General features: G+C 45.7%; 1 protein-coding gene across 1 annotated transcript in view; it reads left to right on the top strand.

Annotated features, from left to right (window-relative positions):
• The window catches only part of LOC119165462 (female-specific histamine-binding protein 1-like), a 32369-nt gene extending 14303 nt beyond the window's left edge, over positions 1 to 18066 (top strand). The window contains exons 3-5 of the mRNA XM_075872074.1: positions 14785 to 14864; positions 16459 to 16545; positions 17904 to 18066. Of these exons, the coding sequence (XP_075728189.1) occupies positions 14785 to 14864; positions 16459 to 16545; positions 17904 to 18031 (295 nt within the window). The 3' untranslated portion in view covers positions 18032 to 18066. The remainder of the gene's footprint in view (positions 1 to 14784; positions 14865 to 16458; positions 16546 to 17903) is intronic.
• Positions 18067 to 20804: the final 2738 nt, after the last annotated feature.

The following is a 20804-nucleotide window of genomic DNA, read 5'->3' as shown; positions in this document are numbered from 1 at the left end:
ATAACTGACTCACTAGGAAGAGCGGCATGCTGTGAGCTCTATGAAAGTTCAGTCACATACAGTGTTGTTTCCGTTAGCCAAAAAGTAAATCAATACCTTACTCGGTATACAAACATAAAAGCAACACGTCACCGCCCAACGTTACCAGCAAAAAAAAAACGCGTAACCGTTACAGTTACCAAAAAAAGTAACGAACGTTACCTCTGTTGTTACTCAGCAACAATAAATATCAGTCATTTTCTTTTTTGCTGCAGAAACTTTTAGTAAGTATATTATAAAGCTCATACTTATTTTTCACACAATACATCTGAGCCAAACGACGATTTTACCAAAAATGTTGACTTGACTAAAATTTTCACCCAAGTGCATTGAACCTTATCAATGCGAAGGACATTAAAGTTGGTTGCCTGTAGAGTTACATGCGATGGTTCGGAACCTAGGACATGATAAAACTGTGTGTTTCAACGTCACATAATGCACAATATGACATTCAATCCTCAACACCCTAACATAAATTCTCACAAACTAGCCGAGGTAATAGTTTTCGTAAGGATAAACGCTCTCCGCTAAGGAAGTTTCACTGGAGTTTTACCAAATTTAGGCAATTCTTTCAGCTGCTTCTCCAGTCAAAATAAATGCGCAACATTTGTAGAAGTAAAAAATAGTTTCAACGGCCTATTCACCTTGGGAAATACTTGTGCATGAGTATTTCTCGCTCATTTTAAACTTGTTAGTTACCGCATAATAAGGAAGCGTTTATGCGAAAGCGTTCAAGAGTAGCCTCGCTTGCTCGGGAGCTTTTTAACTAGAAATGTTAACAAGATCACCGTCTGCCATTGCTACACGGGCTAAGTTCAGGACGCCAGCTAATTACATGCTCATTCATGTGGTCCGAAAAAAGGTAGGGCATACCATCGGCAACTTTCGTGTGACGAGACAGATTGGGGCGCAAAAGCGCTTCGTAAGCTCTCTAGGTCTCCGAAGCAGAAATATCTCCATGAGACCTTTTCCCCGGAGAAAAGGATCGCTTGCTTTCTGAATTGTTTGGCGCAGGTACAAAAGCTGGCTTTGAAATCTGTGCTGATACGAAAATGTGGGGCTGTCGAGCACAGGGCGGCAGCCGCCGCTATCAAAATGAACCACCAGAAAGCCGTCAGTCTTGTTCCAAACCTTATTGTCAAGCTCTATGAAACAGTCATTAGGACGCCTGCCTTTCTGGCTAATGTGGCAGGTTTAACAGGACAAAGCGAGTCTGTACACTACCCCTCCCACCCCGCACACATTCCAGAAATCGATTAATGTGATTTACCTGGCATCCAACTTCGCGTCTGGTGACCGGACTGCTCCTCTGTGAGAACGAGGCTCACTTAGGTGAGGCCCAAGAAAAAGATAAAAACCACCAGGACACCAACATGCTGGCCGTACTTTCTCAACATGTGTGCATGAAGAAAGCTGATCCTTGTTAAAATGACCAACACTGTTGCGTGTCTCCCTATGCTTTCCTGTACGCCATAATCTGCAGCCCGTGGTACGTTACCCTGAGCTCTGTAGATGCTTTCAGCCTCAGCAACGTCTCAGGATAGCCAGCCTTTCTAAAACGAGTCGCAATGCGCTATAGCGTCTCATGTTCGCGCAGGGAATCGGTGCTTGCTAAATATTCGTCTTTCCCCCTCCCCCACTCAAAATTCCTGAAACTAAACTCCGTCCACGCTTCATTTGTCAATGCCAGGTAGGCGACAGTGGTCCGACTCTGAAACAAAAGAATTTGTCGGGGCCAATTCTGGGAATGTCGCACCTTCGCAATGAAAAAGTAACGAGTAACGTGGCGCCTAACGTTGCGAAAAAATTCTAACGGCAGTACGTTACCCGTTACAGTTCCGCGATTGTAATGAGTACATTACGAAGTTACCGAAAAAGGTAATGCGTAAGCAGTAACGGCGTACACTTGTAAAGCGTTAACACAAGGACGTATATGGCGGAACAGGTAAGCGTGATGTTCAAGAATAGAGAATGGCAGAGTACTTCGATTGCACAAGTATATACTGACCATAGGTGTATCAGCCGGGGGCACGAAGGAAGTGCGAACCCCTTCCCCTCCAATGTCAAAATCGGGGGGGAGGGGGGGGCTGAGCCTTCTAACATTCGGTAGCGGTCGCTCTCGGGTGCACGCAGGAGAAACCAACAAGTAAGGCGAAGGTTGCCGTCACAGCTGTAATCACTCAGTTATGTTATTACGCTAGAGTGAAAATGTTGCAAGGCAGTGTTACAACACAGTAAAATTTTACCAACCTTTCCGCTCTGAAAAATTTTCTTCTAGGCACTTTGCAGTGGAGGTTGCCTATTCGACGTTTTTTTGTCTTGTGCTTTAGTATTGCAGAGTAGGCCAGCGCTGAACAAGAGCCCAGTAGTATTGCGTCACTTTTCATACCTTCATTCTGCTGTGACTTGTTGGTGAAGTTACCGATGGGAGCAAACAAACTGTTTATGGACCGGTAAAAGTATACAGTATTTGCTGCTACCGTAAAATAATTTTCTTTTAGAATAATTGATCATTACCGCTGCTCTGTCGAAGCTGTTGCGAGCCAATGAGTGAGACAAATCATTTTTGATGTTTGAGTGGTTCGTTGTGTGGGCAAATTCTTATCAAAGTACGAGAGCGTCGATAATGTTCTCTCTTCTGATATATATATATATATATATATATATATATATATATATATATATATATATTGTAATGAATCTGAATAACGGACGTTCTGCTGGTAATGAAGACGACGATGACGATCGGTGGCTGCAGTAGTAGCTCGCGCACGCCGCTCGCCATTAGCCAGACCTGCCTGATAAAGCACATTTTGCCAAGCTACGTCTGAACCTTTCTCGACGTAAAACACTTCTATTTTAAGTGGTGGAGGAGCCGGGGTTCCCATCAACCTGGAACTTCGCAATCGTACGCTACCCTCACCTTTCACCATGACTGCTCCTGGCCCTTCTCAAGCTGCCTTACCAACGACAGTCTACTGTACTGGCACGCCTCGGCAACGCGACCCACCAATTTTTCGCGGCAACGACGAACAAGGCGTCGAGGACTGGCTCGTCAAGTACGAAATTGTAAGCGCTTCCAACAAGTGGATCGCCTGCGACCAGCTCACATTCGTGCGCTTTTATCTCGCTGGAGTGGCCAGCCTCTGGTTCAAGAACCACGAAGGCGAAATTACCAACTGGTCCGCCTTCAAGACCACCATCGCCGCGGTCTTCGGTCGTCCCGCCGTGCGCCGGCTTCGCGCGGAACAGCGTCTCCGTAGTCGATTCCAGCGCAAGGACGAGACCTTTACGAGTTACATTGAAGATGTCTTGTCTCTTTGCAAGCGCGTCGATGAATCTCTAACCGAACGCGACAAAATCAAGAATATCATCAAAGGAGTTGACGACGACACCTTCCAGATGCTCGTCGCTAGAAATCCACAGACCGTCACCGATGTTGTCCAGCTCTGTCAGGAGTACGACGAGTTGCGTAAGCAGCGTGTCTCGACGCGCAGGGCCGCAGAAGATACGGCTGAAGTTTCCGCCCTCGTGCACGACGTCGCTGCTGATCACACCGTCTTACTGCCCCAAATCAAACAATTCATTCGTGAGGAAGTGGCGCGTCAGCTTTCTCTTGTGGCCGAAGCATCCGCGCCAGTGACCTCGTTAGACCCACGTCTACGCCAGGTCATCGGGACACAGGTCACGCAGGCACTGCCTCCATCGCCATCAGTCCCTACGTCGCTGACCTACGCTGCCGTCATTGCTAGACCCCAAGCCCCACCTATGTCTGGCGCTTACCGAGGCACCGGGTCCTCCTACCCTACGACGCTGCCTACAGACACGGCACCCCATCCCGTTTTGCGCCCTGCACCTTCTGTCGTTAACTCATGGCGCACCTTAAATAATCGACCCATCTGTTTCGCATGCGGTTTCGTGGGACATATAGAACGCTACTGTTGCCGTTGCAACTTCCAGACTCCAGACCATAGGAATTCTGCAAATTACCAGGCTGCCCAGAATCCCCAGCGACCATCTTCTTCTATCACCGACTCATTGTCCCCACGACGCCCCGTCGATTCTCGCCGGTCATTACCACCCCGTCGCTGATCTGTCTCCCCGATGCTTCGGCGCACGAGCCCCGCTCGAGAGGAAAACTGACAGCCGCAGTTTCGGAGGCAAGAACTGCGTCGTCGTCGAACTTTCTAAGACCTTTTTCTTCGTTCAGCGAACTGGGAGCGCAGAGAAAACACAAAGGACGAAGCGAGGAACCACACAACACGAGTGCTCAACTATCAACTGATTTATTTTCCACATCGGAAGGACATATATAAACACGAAATGCGCGTGTCAAAAAAGATTATGACGAAATCAAGGGCAGCATGCGAAGCGTGTAATCAAGGCACATGTCTAAGGGTTATCTAGGTAGCTGAATTCACAGTCAAGTAGTGATAAGGAAGGATGACTTATACATTGGTCCGCATTCCTGGAAATGTGATAGGCTTCAGAAATTTCGCGCGTAGTTTGATGAGGATGCCGGAACAGAACAATTGTATTCTCAAACAGAGGATGGCACTTGCACGAAACGCAATGTGACGCTAAATGGGAGTAAGGTGTATTTTTCAACGAGCTTCTGTGTGCGTCTCAGGGAACACAGAAGCTCGTTGAAAAATACACCTTACTCCCATTTAGCGTCACATTGCGTTTCGTGCAAGTGCCAACCTCTGTTTGAGAATACAATTGTTCTGTTCCGGCATCCTCATCAAACTACGCGCGAAATTTCTGAAGCCTATCACATTTCCAGGAATGCGGACCAATGTATAAGTCATCCTTCCTTATCACTACTTGACTGTGAATTCAGCTACCTAGATAACCCTTAGACATGTGCCTTGATTACACGCTTCGCATGCTGCCCTTGATTTCGTCATAATCTTTTTTGACATGCGCATTTTGTGTTTATATATGTCCTTCCGATGTGGAAAATAAATCAGTTGATAGTTGAGCGCTCGTGTTGTGTGCTTCCTCGCTTCGTCCTTTGTGTTTTCTCTGCGCTCCCAGTTCGCTGAACGAAGAAAATGAATTACCAACTGGCCCACATTTTGATCCTTTCTAAGACCTCCTCTTTGTCCGACCAACGAAATTGATGTGCTTATAGAAGGTGTTGCTGTACGTGCACTTGTCGACACAGGCGCCGTCATTTCTGTAATTAGTGAAAAACTGTGTCGCGATTTGACAAAAGTTACAACGCCGCTTACGAATCTTGCTCTGCGTACAGCCACCTCCCATTTCATCGCGCCGACAGCTCACTGCACAGCACGCGTTTTTATTCAAGATGTTTGGTACGCCGTCAACTTTGTTGTTCTCCCACGTTCATCTTGCGACGTCATACTAGGATGGGATTTCCTTTTTACCCATCAGGCTCTCGTCAACTGCGCTCGTGATGAACTCACACTGACGAATTCGTGCTTTGATATTGACCACCACAGTCCCTCGAAAGTGTTTGCCGCAGCTGACGTCCGCATCGCGCCGTTGTCCGCCGTCCTAGTGCCTGTGTTTTCCCCTGCTGCCACTAACTCGACGCTCCTGTTCCAACCAACTATAGCTAGTGTGCAACACCGAACCATCGTCCTCCCGTTTGCCGTCATCAACTTTTCCAATGGTTCGGCGGTACTTTATTCGTGCAACGTTTCTGCTTGTCCGTACATCCTGCTACGCGGTGAGTGTCTGGGAAGCCTCGAGACCCTAAATTGTATTTTCGAAGAGCCGATCTATTCAGACAAGCCATTTTTACCGACTTGTGCCATTACACCCGCAACTGACGCCAACGAACCTATGGATGTATTCCGCAAGTCCATTGATTGTAACCTCACGCCTGGGCAGCAGAAACAGCTTATTAAGCTCCTACAGCGTTTTCGAGCCTCGTTTGACCACAATCAGCCATCCTTAGGTCGAGCGTCATCTGTTGTTCACCGTCGGTCAAGAGACGCCATTACGGGAGCGTCCATATCGTGTGTCAACTACCGAACGCCGTGCCATCAATGAACAGGTTGACGACATGCTGACACGTGGCATAATCGAACCGTCAAGCCGTTCCTGGGCCTCTCCAGTTGTGTTGGTGAAGAAGAAGGAAGGATCCATCAGGTTTTGCGTGGACTACCGGCGTCTCAGCCGAATCACGCGCAAGAATGTCTATCCGCTGCCACGCATTGACGATGCTTTGAACTGCCTACAGGGAGCCGAATTTTTCTCTTCTTTAGATCTGCGCTCTGGATACTGGCAGGTACCCATGGCCGAGGCCGATCGTCAAAAAACTGCTTTCATCACGCCCGACGGGCTTTACGAATTCACAGTCATGCCCTTCGGCCTCTACAACGCGCCAGCTACTTTCGAGCGGATGATGGACTCTATCCTTCGAGGCCTCAAATGGAACGTTTGCCTTTGTTATTTAGATGATATTGTCGTCTTTTCAACGGATTTCGCAACCCATTTAACCCGCCTCGAGAAAGTCCTCGCGTGTATTTCTGCCGCGGGGCTGCAACTGAATCTGAAGAAGTGCAATTTCGCCGCTCGAAAGCTTACTATCCTTGACCACGTGATTTCAAAAGACGGCATTCTTCCTGACCATGCCAAACTTGCAGCCGTTTCAGCGTTTCCCAAACCGACCACCATGAAAAAGCTCCGAAGCTTCATAAGCCTTTGCTCTTACTTCCGGCGCTTCGTCCGCAATTTCGCGACGATCATCGCTCCTTTGACCAAGCTTCTCGCCGACTCTAGAGACCTTTCAGCCTGGTCTGCCACCTGTGACGACTCTTTCAATGAACTGCGCCGCCTCCTCACGTCGCCGCCTATTCTGCGACACTACGACTCATCGGCACCCACAGAGATCTACACCGACGCTAGTGGTGTCGGGCTAGGCGCTATTCTTGCACAGAAGAAAGACGGCTTCCAAGAGTACGTGGTTGCCTACGCAAGCCGAACTCTTAGCAAAGCCGAAACTAACTATTCTGTCACTGAAAAGGAATGCCTCGCCATTATTTGGGCGATAGAGAAATTTCGACCTTACGTGTACGGGCGCCCTTTTGACGTCGTGACTGACCACCACGCCCTCTGCTGGTTGTCGTCACTGAAGGATCCAAGCGATCGCCTCGCCCGATGGGCATTACGCCCTCAAGAATATAATATTCGCGTGGTCTATCGCTCCGGCCGGAAACATTCGGACGCAGATGCCCTATCCTGTTCGCCTCTACCCCTTGAACCGGACTGCTGCGAAAGTCTAACCTGTGATGCCACTGCCGTCACCATCGCCGACATGCCATCTGAGCAACGCAAGGACCCTTGGGTTGCTTCGATTCTAGACATCCTGGCTGGGCGGACGGCTTCCCCCCCTTCTCGCACGTTGCGTCGGCAAGTCGAGCACTTCGCCACTCGCGACGACGTGCTGTACCGGTGCAACTACGCACCCGGTGGACGTCAGTGGCTACTCGTGATTCCACGTCATCTGCGATCCGAAATTTGTGCCACGTTTCATGACGACCCCCAATATGGCTACGCAGGTTTCCTGAAGACTTATTCTCGCATACGTCTCCGATATTACTGGCGTGGCATGTACCGTTTTATACGACAATACGTTCGGGCCTGCTCGACGTGCCAGAGACGAAAAACTCCCCCTTATCACGCTAGCGGTACCTTGCTACCCTTACCATGCCCATCCCAACCGTTCGACCGCGTCGGCATCGATATCTATGGTCCCCTTCCCAACACTGCTGACGGTAACCGCTGGATCATTGTTGCCGTCGACCATCTCACGCAGTATGCCAAAACTTCATCCCTTCCCTCGTCTACAGCAAAAGACGTTGCGACTTTCGCTCTTCACAACATCGTATTACGTCATGGATCACCTCGGGAGTTACTGAGCGATCGTGGTCGCGTATTATTGTCAGACGTCATCACAGCATTGCTGCGTGAGTGCCACGTCGTTCACCGCACTACAAGCGCCTATCATCCCCAGACCAATAGAATGACAGAGCGCTTCAACCGCACCCTTGGTGACATGCTGTCTATGTATATCTCGTCAGACCACTCCAATTGGGACCGAGTGCTCCCGTTTATCACGTTCGCTTATAATACCGCCGTTCAAAGCATTACTGGGTTTTCTCCTTTTTTCCTCCTTTACGGGCGCGAACCTTCTTGCACTATGGACACCATTCTTTCGTACAAACCTGACTCCTCAGAGTCCACGACTTTGTCTCAAGCCGCTACATACGCTGAAGAATGCCGCCAACTGGCAAGATCATTCACAACCCAAGACCAAGGACGCCAAAAGCACCACCATGACGCATCAAATAACATTACTTCCTACGATCCAGGTTCACTCGTCTGGCTGCATGTCCCATCTGCTACACCTGGCCTTTCTACCAATTTGGTCCCCAAGTATCACGGCCCATATCGTGTGCTACAAAAACATCACCGGTGAAATACTTCATCGAGCCACTGAAACCATCTTCTGACCAAAGTCGTCGTGGCCAGGAAATTGTCCACGTCTCGAGACTTACGCCCTGCTACGACCCTCCCGTGTTTACTTGTCCATAGGTCGCAAGGATGGCTCCCTATTTCGCGGGGAGTAATTGTAATGAATCTGAATAACGGACGCTCTGATGGTAATGAAGACGACGATGATGATCCGTGGCTGCAGTAGTAGCTCGCGCACGCCGCTCGCCATTTGCCAGACCTGCCTGATAAAGGACATTTTGCCAAGCTACGTCTGAACCTTTCTCGACGTACAACACCTCTATTTTAATATATATATTGTAATGACCAAGAAAGACGCTGGCACTTCGGCGCGCGGGTAGCTAGAGCAAAGAGGAGAAGGACGAAGCAGAATAAGAACAGCTGGCCCAGTAACAGGTGTTGTCTCTCATTCTCTGTCTGGTACATCACAATGGCGCAGTCGATGAAAAAGAAGTCTTACGTCCCGGCTTCGTCATCAAGCACAGCCGTGATAAGCGCCACTGGAGAACGGCGTCAAAGCCTCCTTGGCAGCTGTTCACCTGCCGCCTCTGCCACCATCGTTCGAGGACGGCGTCAAGGCCTCCTCGGCGGCTGCAGTACAAGTTATCGGTACCATTTCACAAGAGATGCCGTTCACACGTCCTTGGCTATGGATTTTGCCTTCAGCGCAAGCCGACAAGTGAACCCTCTGCAGAAAGCCACCGGTACGTGTCTTCGTGGTTCGTCGGAAATGCGGGCTTCTTTATCAAGGAACGCCGTCCACGCTTCCTTAGCGATGGGGTCCCACCCGGCACTTCGACCACCCTTCAGACCACCTGTGGACGGTGTCCAGGCCTTCCCTGTGGTTTTAGGCCATGATCTGATTGAAACCCTGCCACCGTTTCATGGCAGAGATCCGCACCGGCTCTTGTCCCTTGAGCATGCCGCTCACGTTTCCCATGGCCTACCTTCCCGTTGCGGTACTCTTTCAACAAACGAGCCGCCACGGAACGCCGTCCAGGATTCCCTGCTCGTCGACCTCACCGGGGAGAGTGCCGCTATTGCTACTTACTCAACGAGCACGAGCACTGACTCTTCAGGCTTAACGCCCGACAGCACCGTGCACCTGCGGCGTACCATCGCGCTACTCCCCGTCGAGACTAGCGAACTGGCAGTGTTGATCGCCGAGCGCGCTCGTACAATGTTGCCAGCATTGTGGGACATTAACGCAGTGTTGGATGTAGCTGCCTCATACGACCTTGAGGCAAGCACACCGGAGCAACGCAGGGAGCTTCGGTCTTCTCTGATCGAGCTCTCATACCAGCTCGACTGCTTCGCGCCGGTGATCTCTGCGTTGCCACTTTCTACCTCACAATCACCAGCCGTCTGCGAACTACCGGAATTCCACTGGGTCCGGAACGACACCGACAGCTGGGTGGCTACCGTCAACGCGATAGCAATGCGCGAGGCCTAGACGGAAAATCAAAAATGCACCGTGGCTGTAGACCGTCTTGGGGAAGGTGCAGCGGCGTGGCACCGGTATGAAGGCTTCAAGCAGCAGTCTTGGGTGGAGTGGAGCTCCAAGCTCATAGCTGCCTTCGGCCGGATGCCCTCCGATCCCTTCCACCAATCAGTCCAACCTAACCAGTACCGAGGATGGAGTTCAAGAAGGGTTCCATCTCGAGGCTCCAGCGTAGCACTCCAGTTCTTCACATGAGCTTCCAGACTCGCCGATGGTACCGGACCTAAATTCGTGTCAGGCATCGGCCACCCCGTCCTCTTTCGTGGGGGGAGATACAGAGGGGTACAGGGTAGCTGCACCCTCTGGACCCTCTGTAACAAGAAGAGACAGAGATGGCGGCGCAGAGGCTCCTGCGTCAAATCATGATGCCCGGGCATCGCAGCCTGTCCAGAACGCCGACGTCAATGGAGACCAGTGCCCCAAACTGTACCAATGGAATTGCCTGCTAAGCCTGCTGTGAGCGCCACGAGATAGCCATGGTCACCGAACAGAGTGTTCAACAGCCCCGCAAGGCGAGTCATCGCGTCCACGAGAGGGACCCCACAGACGCAGCCAATATGATTACAGCTTCACAGAATGTCCTGCCGCAGATTGCAAGACCGGCCAAGAATTGTCTTTTCTGCCACACATCACAGAACTTGCGTACCCACTCTCGACACCACTCAAGGCACCTAGCGCGTCTTTTGGGATACGCTTTCGGCAACACTCGTCCGGCATTTTACGTCAGTCCTGATTCGGCGGCCCGTCCAAAGCGCACTGTCAGGTGCATGTTTGGCTGCTTCCCACAGAGAGCCTCTGCATGGCCGAGACCGACCAAAACGATGCAGCCAGTCTCGACCTCCCGATAGACTTGTGGCAGACTCCGGCACCTAGTTCCAGCGTGGCCAAGGCCGACCACTGAGATGCAGTCAGTATCGACCACCAGATCTACTTCTGGCAGATACCCGGACCAAATCGCAGCATGGCGGCCGCAATGCGGCAGCCAGTGCCGACGGCCCGAGTCCACAGCACTTCTTCTAGAGACATCGTGGCGTGCAAAAAAGCGACTGGCTCGAGGCAGCCAGTGCCGTCCACCAGAGACGCTTTCCCCAGACCGTCGCTCCATCTTGCATTGTGGTCCGGGCTGACCACCACAATGCAGCTAAGCCTGCCTACCAGAAACTTTGCCGCCAGCTCCACGCGCGCAGTCATGGCTGAGTGCCATGACCAAGAAAGACGCTGACGCTTCGGCGCACGGGAAGCTAGAGCAAAGAGGAGAAGGACGAATAGCTGGCTCAGGATCGGGTGTTGTCTTTCATTCTCTGTCTGGTACATCACATTATATATATATATATATATATATATATTACGAAAAGAAGTGTATACCAAAGGGCTCGTTTTAGCGTGTTTTGACACAATGAGAATGAGATCTAACAGACAATTTTGCCAAGAAAAATATAGGTAAAGTTATAAGAACCAATGTATTTTAAATAAAAAATAAGAAACGTGGGTCAAAAAGTAACTTGCCATGAGCAGGCAAGTTATTCTTTCACCCATATTTCTTAATTCTTATTTACATTACATTGGTTCTAATAACTTCACCTATACATTCCTTGGCATTTTGGTCTGTTAAATCTCTATATATCCTGGCAGACGATTGTTAAGGTAGGCTTGCCCCCCCCCCCCCACACACACGCCAAGAGAGTTGCTACGCCACTGATACTGACCCTATAAAATAAAATGCGAGGAGAAGCAGGTGTGGCTGTTGATCTGCGTAGCCTCACGACGTTCGATATTGTAGAGGCTGCATGTTGAACAAAAATGTGAAATCGTTTGGCACTTTGCCAATCTTTGTTTGCTTCCGGCATCACTGTAGCGCCAGAATTTTCTTCCATCTGGCTGTGTGACACACCTGGCTACAATAAATCATATTGAACTTCTATGCGCGCAAAATGAGACCATGAACGCAAGAGGCGAGGAACTCGCCCTCATGTCTTTTGTACATTTTCTCACTTTTTCGCTCTGAGAATTTTAATATTAGATTACCAAATAGCCCATCCCCGCACTTCATAATAAATGAAATGCGATCACATACAAAAGTGAGCGTAAGTATTGTTGTTAAGCCCAATGTACTTCGTACAGAAAAAGGTGTGTAAAGCACTGAAAATAACTACCAAAAATGTTTATTTCGGGAACACGAAAGGGCATATATACGCAGCATCGCTTACAACATGCAAGTCATGCCAATAGCCAATCAGACCGAGATTCTAGTTCGATGACGACCAAGAATGAAAGCACAGGTAATCCCATAAAGAAATCAAAGCATAATGAAGTTAGATGTGAGCCTTCAGGCTAGCCAAATGACGCTACAAGGCCCTTACTTTGTGGAACGCCCACCATCCCGGTGTTGAAATTTTCATTCATCAGATACTATACGTGCTATGAGTCTTGCATGCTGTCATTGAGGATATTGTCCTTTTTTTGACAATATTAGCAATACCTCCTAAATTCAAGCAAGAAATGCCACATATTACCTAAGTAGCATTGCTGTAGTACTTACACTCAAGACAATTTGCATGATATGTAGGGTTTAACGTCCCAAAACCACCATATGATATTTAAGGACGCCGTAGTGGAGGGCTCCGGAAATTTCGACCTCCTGGGTTTCTTTAACGTGCGCCCAAATCTGAGCACACGGGTCTACACCATTTCTGCCTTCATCGGAAATGCAGCCGCCGCAGCCGGGATTTGAACCCGCGACCTGTGGGTCAGCAGCCGAGTACCTTAGCCACTAGACCACCGCGGCGGGGATCAATACAATTTGCAGTTAGTATCATTCTCCCGGAACGTTTTGGTAAGACTGAGCTTTAAAATCACTTTGATTGCTCTAAAGTTTAATGTTATAGTCAAAAATAATATATAATGAAAGAAGGTGCTGCCAGTTTGAGAGCGGTTTTATAATAGGTGTGATGATACAAATGCATTTTATGTGGCATTCGGCTTGGTCCGCACGTTCTCAAGCTGTGAAAAGCTTCTTCTCAGAGTAGAGTCGGCTGTCTAGGTAAATGGCAAAATATTGTAACTAGCTTTACTGCCGCCGTAATGACTCAGGGAGAGCACACATACAATGATATGTGTCATATGGACTACTAATAGGGTTTTTTCTTCAACCAGTTTTACCAAATTATCACCGTGTGTTTGCAAGAGCCAGTTTGAATCTGTGCAGCAGCGTTTCCTATTCTCTTCACATAGAGGTTAGCAGGCTAAAATTATAACTTGAGTGAATCATTTAGAGGCGCTGGGTAATGCTTAGCATATAAACGAATACAAGAATTACGCTGCTGTCAAGTATTGTGAATTATAATCAGGCGAAGAAAATCATCACCTTATGATTCAAAATATCAGTGCCGGAGTGTAAGCTTGAACTTTTCTGCATATCTTAAGGTATATATATATATATATATATATATATATATATATATATATATATATATATATATATATATATATATATAAATACGTGAAGGTATGGGATATGGCACAACGGGAGCGTTGTCAACAAGGATAAATATATTTATTTCCCAACAGTTTCGGGAGGGGTCCTCCCTTTATCAGGGGATGAGTTATACCTCATCTTCTGATGAAGGGAGAACCCCTCGCGAAACTGTTGGGAAATAAATATATTAATCCTTGTTGACAACGCTCCCGTTGTGCCATATCCACTACCTATAAATATATATATATATATATATATATATATATATATATATATATATATATATATATATATATATATATATATATATATATATATATATATATATATATATATATATATATATATATATCTTGGTTCTGCTGTGTTTTAATTGGAAATTTTTACGCCGATCGATTCCTGGAAAATGTTATGTACAGAGCGATATAAGATAATACTTCAAGAATTGCGTTCGTTTGTGGAAAGCTACAGCACCAATAACCTCGACGCTTCATCACACCTGATAGATTTTCGCACTTCTACGCTTCACTGAGTGTGCATCACCGAAAACTGTTGGTATTTCTTCTGAGCGTAAACTTCAGGGCCCATGGCAGAAACCTCCAACAAGCCAACCTTGTTTAGAGTCTTGCGTCTCGGGCACTCTCTGTCAAGATGCTAGCACAAGCTGTGATATCGTAATGTAGAGGGCCCAACTGAGTAATGCAAATGATTTTAACGTAAGAAAGACCCTCCCGTCTACATTAAGAGTACCGAATAGATGGATTATCCGGATAAAACATTTAGAATGTCAACATGCTGAGTTGGTGCATTGTTAAACTTTGTCTTAATTTTTAAAATGCATAACTTGTCTCCACAAGAACTTGTCTTGATCTGCTTCCACGTGACAACTATGTGTACTATTCTAGGTTTATGGGGATTGAAGAGCCGCCTTACGTAAAACGGCACCATTATTATATAATGACAGCATTCGGAGGACGGAACACCCCGTTACCGTGATTTTAGAAAGTAAAGGAAACTACTCGGTTAAATATCTCGCAACCCCACTATACTGTTATACGCACAACGCGGTCAACACTATACAAAAGCGGGCCACATTGTCAATCTACGCGTTTCTGTGAATATGCAGAGGTCTTGAGAAAAACTATCCCTTGATAACCTGGTCGGCTTTATTGATGTTATTGAGTCAAATATGTTTGTAAAAAAACCATTTTATGATATTGTGTCTATAAATTATTATTGCATGAAACTGAACTTGTCCACTTTTCTACAAAATTTTCAGCCAAAGTTTTGAAGAAAAGGCAACTGCTCTTAAAATGTACGGCTACACTAAAGAAAACGCCATCACATACGTGACAGAAGGTAAGATTTGCTGTTACTCTTTCTGTACCAGTGCATGTTATTTTTGGATGCGCAAGCGTAAAACCAAAATGTTACACACTTACTGACTATTGACTAGATAAAGCTGGAAGATCTCATGCGTGCGTTTTATGTGGGTGGAAATATTATGCCAGTGCTAGCTGCAAGTATACTGCTGCTTCCTCTGAAATAATGTGTACTTGCTTTTTACTCTTGATATGTGCAGAGAAGGTGACCAGTGAACTATATTCATTGAAAAAAATGATTTACGAATGGCTTGTTAAACTCACTGAGGTGTGTCACTCAAACATAAAATAATATCACAAGCAGCTTAGAATCACTATGGGCCTGAAGGCACTGCTCCTGATATTCACAATACAGGAGCGATAGAATACACTTACGTACAAGTAGTACAAACTTTATTTTTTGGCCAAAATATTTTATTTATGTTCTGTTTTAGCACAGTAGAACAGCACAAATACTTTCTCTTTTATTTGCTGCAACATTATTTCAGATTTTTCAAATTTTCGCCCTCAAAACACCATCAAAGGTAACAGAAATGCTCTGCTAGTGTACTAAGTTAAAAATAAACAGTTGGCTAACAAAGAAACGCTATATAAAATCTGTCTTGTCCACATTCGTAGCAGTCTGTATTTGTTTTCGCCTTGTTGAGTGGACTCTCAATAGCCTAGCGCAATTTTAGGGTAATTCACTTCTTGACGCAACTAGGGTGTGATTTTCTTGTCCATGCGTAATGCAATCAAGAGAATCGTTCGACTTTAATTAAGTTCCCTGGAGTATTCTGAATGGCGGTGTATTTTTTTTTTCAAATTTGCCTTTTGGGGTTGGCAATCACAATGACTACACAAAGTGCCCTGTATTCACCGAGTATATAAAATAACTCTGTATATTTTCAAGCAATGTGACTTTTCACACATGAATAGCGAGGGTCACATTAACAAATTTGATGCTCTAAACCTAAATGTATATATCATTAGTCAGTTTTCCACTCATAATTATATCTCGTGATGCTTAACCGCAACAGCCAACAATAAGAGCGCCGCACACTGGCCGTACTGTTTTTAAGGAACGTTGCTCAGTACTTCAAGGGTTTCTCAAAACATAGACATAGTGAAAAAAGCAGTGATCCCTAACTTCTAAGGCTCAACTGCAAATAAACCAGATGCATTGTCCTAAGGTTGAAGGTTGGAGCCAACAGGTTCCCATAAAATGAGTGAGTGCAATAATAAACTTTCACAATGTTTTAATGTATTTAATTGATTGTATGACATTTGGGGTTGAACTTCCCAAACCAGCATATGTTTATGAAATACGCCGCAGTGGAGGGCTCCAGAAATTTAGACCACCTTGGGTTCTTTAACGCGCACCCAAATCTGAGCACATGGGCCTATAACATTTCCGCCTCCATCGGAAATGCAGCCGCCGCAGCCGGGATTCGATCCCGCGACCTGCGGGTCAGCACCCGAGTAACTTAGCCGCTAGACCACCGTGACGGGGCGTTTTATTGTATCTATTCCTTAACACTTTCACATCCTTATTACAGTTATGCACTGTATATTTTCATGTTGGATTGTAGATGGACAAGTTCTCACAGACGTCCTGGCATTATCTGACGATGATTGCAACGTGCTTGACGCTCTTGGCGCAGACGAAACCGAGACAGGTACGTACCTTTAGTGACTTCAATTTCTTCAAAAAATTGTAACACAGCGCTTTAACGAAGGTATTGCGCATTTTTTGTGAAGAATTCTTTTCAAGTGGTTCAATAACTGAGTTACTTGATAACTTGATGAGCTGCCTCTTATCTGTTTTTCTCTTTGCTTAACATACAGCACTGTTCACGAGTTTTTTATTTGCGACAAATATACATGAAAAATATTCTTATTTATAATTTCGTGCACGTGTTGTGAACGGCATCTAAAAGAAGTGCCCCTGAAAATAGTTCTTGTAAATCTTTTTTTTGTCATGCGAAGCTTTGTCTAACCTTTATTCGTAGACATGTATTAATGACCAAATGACACAAGTGTTTCTATACCTAAAACTGTTAGCATATACGAGATGATGCAAGATAATCTCTGCGAGCAAGTGTGATCTAAATGTTGTTCTTCAGTATTGCTCTTCATTCTCTATTGGGGTGTTATCTCAGACATCACTGTAGAAAACACCAGCCATGTAAATGAAGAAGCTTCGTTGGCTGAATGAAGCTCCTAGCCTAATACAATAAAAATGAAAAGTCTGGAGTACGGTTATCTTCACAGGGGCACCACAATAATAATATTTTTTTTCTGCGAACTGAGAGAAAAACGTATTTAATAGAGAAAAATGAATGTATTCTACCCACTATTGATTCCTAAAATTGGCAAATTTTGTGCGTGCTCATAAAGGTTGTTACTGGCAATTTGTACGCCTAAACACGAACAACGGAATATTCATATAGATAACACGCCTATTGCTATATATTTAATGCAAAACGTTTATCATGCTTATTTCTATAACTGGGCATCTTAAACTCCTCTAAATATGGGTGACGCCAAAGATGATTGATGAACCAAGCTTCAGTATGATTAGAGAGCATCAGCTGGAAACTTAGCATTTGAATATAGTGCTAACAGCCAACGCTACGGACAACAATCGAATCAATTGTAGCATGCAGCGAGAACACATTGGACACATTGCGTCATGTGTGTACATGGGTGTTGTTAAGCGTGTTTTGTAAGATCGGAAGCGTCGTTTAGGTTATCAGGTCTTTGTACACTTTGAATTATTACTTTTTGTGCTTCACAAAAAACAGATAATATTCTAAGATGAATCGCTAACTATGTTTGAGTTTTGATTTCTGTGAATGCTAAAAAAGTTTGAATAGTTAGTATTTTAGAACAACCGCCACCCCAAAGAAATCTTTTTTTAATTGTTTCTTGTCCATGCATCGTTGCACGTTGTCTTGAATACATTAGTTTTGAGCTTATAAATCATGTTCATCGTGTTCCGGGGCACTAATATACACCTTGCATTCTATTCCAGGTTACGAACTATGGGCAAAAGATTCTGACAATGTTCCAACCAGTTGTCTAGAAAAGTTCAATGAGTTCGCTGCCGGTCTACCGGTACGCGACGTATTCACAAATGATTGCCTTCCAGACCTAGAATAATAACTTGGGAGTATCGTGCCTTCAACGTCAAACTGCGGTATTGCCAACTCATGTTTCCATGTTTGACGCAGTGCATTTGACGATATCATTTACCTATGTTTCTTGTGTTTGGTACTTTATAGTCTCTGCCGCCACCTAGCAGTACTCCGAAATAAAATATTTTGTAGGTAAAATACAGCGTCAGATTTTCATTTATGAAATGTTTGTACGTCTTAGCAGCAGGCATACCAACATACATTTCTCGAATACATGCTGTAAATGTGAATCTTGTGTTGAATTTTAAATAACAGGAAAACTTCAACCGCGACATATTTTGCTTGAAGTTAGCCACAACGAAACCACGTGTCGATTCAATACATCGCCGTAATTCGAGAAGTGATAAGCCCTATACCGGGAAACGCAGTGCTCGACTTACCCCACATGCAGTCAGCTCATCATCGGCACCCTCATATGTCGACCCGAAAATCAGGCACCTATGAAAAAACTCTTTTCGTGAATCATATACCGTGCATCGACTGCCCCTCTTCTTACATAAGGGCAACAAAGAGTTTTCGTGAAAGGATATAGCATCACGAGAACAACCTCTGTCAATTGAACAGTGAAGTGAGTCCAGTATCAGCTAATGCTTTTACTGCCATCCCCGACCCCACAACCCATAAATTCAGGTAAATGAAAGGAACCCTCACCTGCGAATCCACGTAGAATCTTGGCGCATTCAGCAGACATCGGGAAACATCAAACTGCTCCACGAAGACAATGCCCTCCTTCTACTGCCAGAGCTTCGACAGGTTACGGCGATCCTCTTATGCACGGCTAAAAAAAACGTATAAGTGCCACATAGTTCTGGCGCTCTAAATCTTGAAAAAGCCGCAGGCCCGGTGTTCAAAATGTTGAGATTTTTTATGAAATACACTTTTCTTGCGGCTTTCTTGCTCCTTCAGTTTGTATTCAAACCGGCCAGACTTGTGGGAATTGTTCAGCTTTTAATTCCTGCATTTGTACCTGCTGTTTGCCTAGTGGTTCATCTGTTTTTTTTAATAACCGTAGTTGAGGCAGTAAAGGTAAACTGTTATTTACTGATTAGAAAGGCGTCAAGTCAATAGCTTCACAACGCTGCCGCACCCAAATCTGGGCCAAATACTACTTCATACATGTAATATGGTGAGCAGTATCGACTAGAACACAGTGCTAGTGTCTATTCACTGAGTATACTTACGAAACTGATACGCTTGATTAACGCTTAAGTTTCAGTCTGTTGAGCACTTTTGCTCTGCTGGCTCAGGGGTGCTAGGAAATATGTTTGTCAGCAACGTAGCTTTCTGGCGAGTTGGTTGATAGAAATAGGAAGAAAAAAGCACTGAAGTTCTAGCCTTATGAAAACTAACCACAGTCTGTTGGTCTGAGGGAATTCATAATACATGCTAGTTTTGTTGTGTTGGTAACGGTGTACTGGTGCCTGCCTGCTGGTGTCCGCATCCTGTTACTGGTCTGCTGGCAGCAGCCCACCGTTGCTGGTCTGCCGGTAGCGGCCTACTCCTGCTGGTCTGTTGGCATTGCATTGGGTGTATTGACCAGTGTATTCCGCCTTCTGGTCAACCATCCCACTCGTGCCGTGAGAAATAAATAAAGCTGCAATGAACCCAACTGTTGCGCTATTGGGCGTGCTGTTATGAGGTGGTTGCTACTGCAACAAATACGCCAAAAATTAGACACGAACACGTTCCCGAAAGCGTAAAAAAACATTACCAGAATATCTTGCGCAACAAAGGCTTATTGATTGATTTGTTTTTCTTTGCATGTATCGAAGATTTTGGCCCTTATGCTTCGTGAAGTGCTAGAATCGGTGGCAGCTTCTTCAGCAACTGTCTCACTTCTTTACGCGTAAAATAACGCTGCGAAAATCATAGCGAATCAATAATGCCTTCAATTTTTTTTCTATCACACTCCTATTTCAAAACCCAGCACCATCAGTTACCAGCATCCAGTGCCATTCCAGATTATGGGCGCAATATCGCGCCGGATACTCGGATGTTGGAGCAGCATATCTCAGGGAGGTGCTGAGTACACAGGGCGAAACACCTTTACAGCGCTAGAAATGGGTGCGTAGTCACCATAAATAATTCATTTTTTGAAGAAGTGGTTTAGGGCGCACTAACGCAATGATTGACCAAGAACATAATTACAACCGCCTAGAAGATCCGAACTCGCTACCTCATTATTCTGAACCTCGCCAACTCCTGATTACTACATCGCACCCAAACCCGTTCAGCTGCTAGTAAAATTATTATTTAACCAAGAGACTTGCTGCTCAACTTCATGTTTACAAATAGAAGTGTTAACAAAGACTAAAAAAAACTGCGTCTTTATTTGAAACTCATGACCACCTGCTCGGCACCGAAAAGCTCATATTCGCTAAAAATGGATAGTTTGTTGAAAAATTCACACCATACCTACAAAAAATATCAAATGGACTGTAGGACTGCAGTCAAATGGACTGCAGCCACATATTGCGGCTGTTAGTGCATACATTTTAGGCCTTTTGTCACTCTTGCAAATTGTCAAAATATACAGCGCTTTCATGATGACTTGTCTGACATATATGCACGAAAACGATTGAGTATTAAGTAGTGTTCTCGCGAAAAGACGATAAGACAGAATACAGCAGGCGTTCCAGTGTACCTCTTTGCAGTTGTATCGACACCTACAACTATCCTGCAGGGACGTCTGTGCAAGCAGGCATTTGATATGTAGCGACACCATTGACGTGAGCTAA

This window comes from Rhipicephalus microplus, chromosome 8 (assembly GCF_043290135.1).
Source record: "Rhipicephalus microplus isolate Deutch F79 chromosome 8, USDA_Rmic, whole genome shotgun sequence".
NCBI classification, from domain to species: domain Eukaryota; kingdom Metazoa; phylum Arthropoda; class Arachnida; order Ixodida; family Ixodidae; genus Rhipicephalus; species Rhipicephalus microplus.
This window is presented reverse-complemented; position numbering and strand designations above follow the sequence as displayed.